The sequence below is a fragment of the Austrofundulus limnaeus genome, unplaced genomic scaffold (genome assembly GCF_001266775.1).
Source record: "Austrofundulus limnaeus strain Quisiro unplaced genomic scaffold, Austrofundulus_limnaeus-1.0 Scaffold921, whole genome shotgun sequence".
Taxonomy (NCBI): domain Eukaryota; kingdom Metazoa; phylum Chordata; class Actinopteri; order Cyprinodontiformes; family Rivulidae; genus Austrofundulus; species Austrofundulus limnaeus.
Genome location: NW_013953323.1, coordinates 42,889 through 47,614, shown reverse-complemented (window position 1 = coordinate 47,614; position 4,726 = coordinate 42,889). Strand labels below are relative to the sequence as shown.

At 37.4% G+C, this 4,726-nt stretch overlaps 1 protein-coding gene across 2 annotated transcripts in view; it reads left to right on the top strand.

The window, feature by feature from the left end:
• Positions 1–4,726, top strand: part of LOC106533311 (thyroid hormone receptor alpha) — a gene marked incomplete in the record, with an annotated part of 43,827 nt that overhangs the window by 29,373 nt on the left and 9,728 nt on the right. For both annotated transcript variants that reach the window (XM_014029577.1, XM_014029578.1), the window contains 1 exon segment: positions 2,420–2,481. In XM_014029577.1, the coding sequence (XP_013885031.1) occupies positions 2,420–2,481 (62 nt within the window).

Below are 4,726 nucleotides of genomic sequence, written 5' to 3'. Positions count from 1 at the left end.
CCCCCACCCCCACCCCCAGACCCGGGGTCTTTCTGTTCACATATTCTCCCTCTGCATGGGTTATCTCTTGATACTCCTGTTTCCCCCCACAGACCATAAACATGCATGTTAGGTTATTTGGTAACTCTTTGTTGCCAGTAAGTGTGGGTGTCAATGATTTTTGTCTTGTCTCTATGTGTCCCTATGACGGGCTGTAGACCTGTGCTCTTGTCCCCCTACCTCTCGTAGGGACTCCTGGAGTTRGGCACCTGCTCCCTGACCCTGAAAAGAGAAGTGGGTAAAGATAWTTGGTGCATGAATGGGAGGATGTGAAAACTGTTTGCGTCACTGTGCCCTCTAGTGGTCAAAAACAAGTCTGGCTTCATTCTCATTCACTGACAACCACATCACTGTGGGTACAGAAGCACTGTCTCGAGAACACTTTACGTGCCGATCGCAGTCAGTACCGTTTAGATTCATTCCACCTTGTTGTGCACATATTTAAGAATTTCATTGATTTTTTTTCCCCTGCTTTTTGTTTTAATAATTCAGCTCAGGCTGATTAGAAACCAAAGCAGCATCATTGACTGACTTCACGTYATCATAAAGAGGAGCAGAGACCCAGACTTTTTCAGTTTTGGTTGGAACAGGGAGATAAATTTTACAACAAATGAGAGGAGAGGAAAGGAGAGAGCTGGTGGAAGATGGGAAGAGAGAACAGAAACAACAYAGATACTGTACAGGCAAAATGAGTCAGGCACAAAGATTTGAACTAGAARAAACAATAAACAGAGCAAACACACAGGTGAACAGGGCAGTCAGTGTTAGTGTGAGGAAAGAGTAAATRCAGAAAATCATAGAAAGACACAGGAAGCAGTGCAGAGATTAGTGAAGGAATTATCTTAATCCTGGAAAATCTGCTTGTGCATCCATACATGTTTGCCCATTGATATGATTTACTGAGTTCTGAGAAATCCTAGGATAARCCTACTGAAAGCCCAAAATGTAACAATGTTTGAGTACTTTTATGTTTTATTGTCACGTGTTATACTAAGAATCAAAAGCTGGGTGGGAAATGTATTTATAAGTCCTTGTCCACACAGAAAAACTGTCAGAAACATGAAATTGTTTCTAGATGTGYAGTAGGGCTGCCACAAACGATTATTTTTATAATCGATTAATCACCGATTATTTTTCGATTAGTCGACTAATCAGATCATACGTTAACTGAATATAAAACATACAGCTTATCGTGCCAGACTGCAGCTTCTATTATATAACCATGGTTAGATTTTAGCTATATGCTAACTAAAAATATTTGCAGTGGAAGACAAGTTCTGCTCTGCAGATGTTGCACAGGTTTCTCTTTCATTTTCTTCAAATGATCCCACACTTTTGAGCTCCGTTGCCGAGTAGCCATGATACCAGACCCTGTCTGTATAATGTCTAGTGACGCCCACGGCCTACCCCAGTTACCACATGTGTGTCAAGGACAGAAAGGCAGATGTGGCAGTGGAAGGTGTCAAAGCAGTTTGGAGAGAAAAACAAAGTAAAGAACAAAACAAAACAAAAAAGAAAACGATTAATCGATTATTAAATTAGTCATCGATTATTTTAATAATCGATTAGTCATCGACTAATCGTGGCAGCCCTAATGTGTAGTAGACGCTGTAGTAATCGCACCAGGCCTGTGTGTGGTGCTGTAGCTCTGCCATTATCATACAATCAAAACAGGAAAGAAGGAGCAGAACAGGCCTCACATGTAAGATATGAACTGTAAACACTACAAGAGCTGAAGACTTATACTTTCTGTCACATTAAACTAGAAGAAGAYGGGTTAGTCCAAATCTGTGGACATGAGGACGTTTTTCAGACCCAGATTCCAGCGAGGGGCAGATGGAGGGACAGGTTTCCTTGCAGTGTTCTAATCATRTCAAAGTCCTTATACACAAGTGTTGGTCCTTTAAAACTTTTTCCAATTTCCCTTTTCAAATGTAAACTTGAGACACTAACTTTTTTTAAATTATTTTTGTTGGTGAAAAATGTTTAAAAATCCCTTTTTGGTGCTAAAACATGTAGTTAGGCTCTGCTCTGTTTAAGGCTGTTATTGTTTATTCATTAGATTGATCCAGTAAATGAAGGCTTTGCTGTAGTTAAAGTAACGTTTAAAACACAAAGCATGTGATCTGTCATTAGTGTTGTTACATCTGTCATTTAGGGTCGTAGGTTAGGCTGCAGGTGGAACTGTAACATCATAGTTTTCAAAAGGTTATATACAGTGATCCAAAATATGTTTGTTCTAGTACTCATTTTAAAAAACACAGTTTGGCTTAAACTTCATTTGTGTGTGGCTCCAACTTTTTTCCTCTCAGTGGAACCTGCGAGGTCACAGTTGAGATATTTTGCGGCTTTCATCATGTTGTTCTTTGTCTCCTCACAGGTGGCCTGATGCCCCGAAGAGGAAGAGGAAGAACAGCCAGTGTTCAGTGAAGAGCATGTCTGGTAAGGATTCAGCCTCCCTGCCCACATTTTGCTCATTTTACCAGCTCCAAACAAAACAGACCAGAATTCAAAGCATTAAGGTGCTCAGGCTTTGAAGGACTATTTTGAATTGGGGTTTCATGGAAATATTTGAAGTTCATAATTCCTGCTTGTAGGTTAGGATTAGCTCTTTGARCAACCTCATTTTGAATAAACAGGACTGATGAGCTGAAAGGCTCGTTGGAAAGCAGCTGGTATCAAAGAARAAACAAACTGAATTGTGGAGTTCTGTAAAACTGAAGGCCCTAAAATGTTACAAGTTATTTAAATTCAATATATTTATTTCAGATGGCAATAGCTCTTAAAAAACTGAGTAGTTTTATGTGAAAAAAATAAAATAAATATAATAGAAGAGTGACTTCTGGCTCCGCAGCTGGATCTCTTTACTTCAGAGCGGTTTCCTCTTCAGCACAGACATAATAATCTCCTCCTCGTGTTTTATCCCACCACTGAGACTCTGTTAAACACCAAATCACTCACCTGGAAGAGATTTGTCATGTAGACCTGGTGACAGGATTAAGGACTATTAAATTGTCCAAATGAAAAGTACTTCAATCTACAACAGCAGATATAAATAAATAGTGCTCATGTCTATTTATAACTAGTGTTTCAGCTACAAATCYATGAGTTTGGTCTTGAGCAGTATTTGATGTATCTGATCAGTCCGTTGTGAGTAGGGTTGTCAACTCAGCCCCTCCAAAATACGGGACAGTCCTGCCGGGGCCGGGGCTTAATGACGTAATTTGTCAATTACGACATCACCACACAGTATTACTTTTTTCCCCAACATTTAAGGTGGATCCACCGTAACACCATTTAATCTTGTTTTTGTTATTTCCATGTAATATGATGGACTAAAAATGATTTAAAAAAACACATTTAAGTTTTTTTTCTTTCTTTACAACTTTTCTGCTGCTGATGGTCTCAATAAACAGAAGAATAAAAAACATAATGCTGTGATTATCAAACATTTTTAAGCATGCACCTCTTCAGAAAATAACTGTTCTAGAAGAAAAAAATGTAGATCAGGACTGTACTAAATCTACATAAACATTAAATGTATATATTTTTTGAATTTTATGTTTCATATTTCTTATGTCATCCATGTTTTCAGGTGTTAGGTCAAATGTACCAATTAATAGTTTGATCATATATTTGTGGCAGCTTTTAGATTTATAATAATAATTTCTAATAGAAAATATGATATCATATTATTATTTCCTGACAGTCTGAACAGGACAAATCTGATTTAATTTATTAATTTTTTTTTCCAAATCTGATCCAGGCATTTTCAGTATGTACTAAAACAAAAACATATGTTTTTCAAAATGACTGCATCATGTCTCATTTTATGACTTACTGACTTGTGAGGTTGGGGGGAGCAGAACAATATAATAATAAAGACACKATCCTTGAGTTATGCAGTTTAAAGCTAATGATGAACGGATTGACAGGTTTCATTTATTGACCTTTGTTTAACCAGGAAATAACGTAACTCTGATTGCAGGCTGCGCTCAGAATACGGGAAAAAGAGCATCTCTTATGGGACACTTGAGTTTGGCTGAAAATACAGCACAGTTGGCAACCCTAGTTGTGAGCATAGACTTAAATATAAAGATYACTAGACTGAGCCCCGCCCATACCGTATACTGGTAGCATCTGTGACAGCATGGAGGAGCAGAAACAGAGACCTAAAAGGGCAACAGCTCACAGCCTCCATAGAAACTAATAGATAAACAGCAGCTGAACTGGATCTGTTTCACAGATTATCTGTCATGTTTTTACAATAAATTAATAACTATGTTAATTTCATTCAACAATCATGTAAAACAGCAGATTTATACCAGAAAAATGTATAATTTACAAGCAACAACGATCTAAAATAGACCTGCAGTCAGCCTGTAACTTAGACTTTAGCTAGTTGACAAATGATGACTTCAGCTAGTAAAAAGGTATATTTAATATTTCTTCTTACTGTCATAAAAACTAATAACATTTATATTTACCAGTCAACAGCTAGAAAATGTTCTCTGGTTGTAGGATGAAACTTGTCTCTATTAACTAACCATCTTCTCAACAGGTCAGGTTCCTCTAACAGAAACCTAAAAATACTCACATTTATAATATTATTTTACACTCTGTAGGTCTAAATATTAATCAGAGGACAAATCAGCTGTACTATTGAATAGTTTGTGTTAAATTGTAG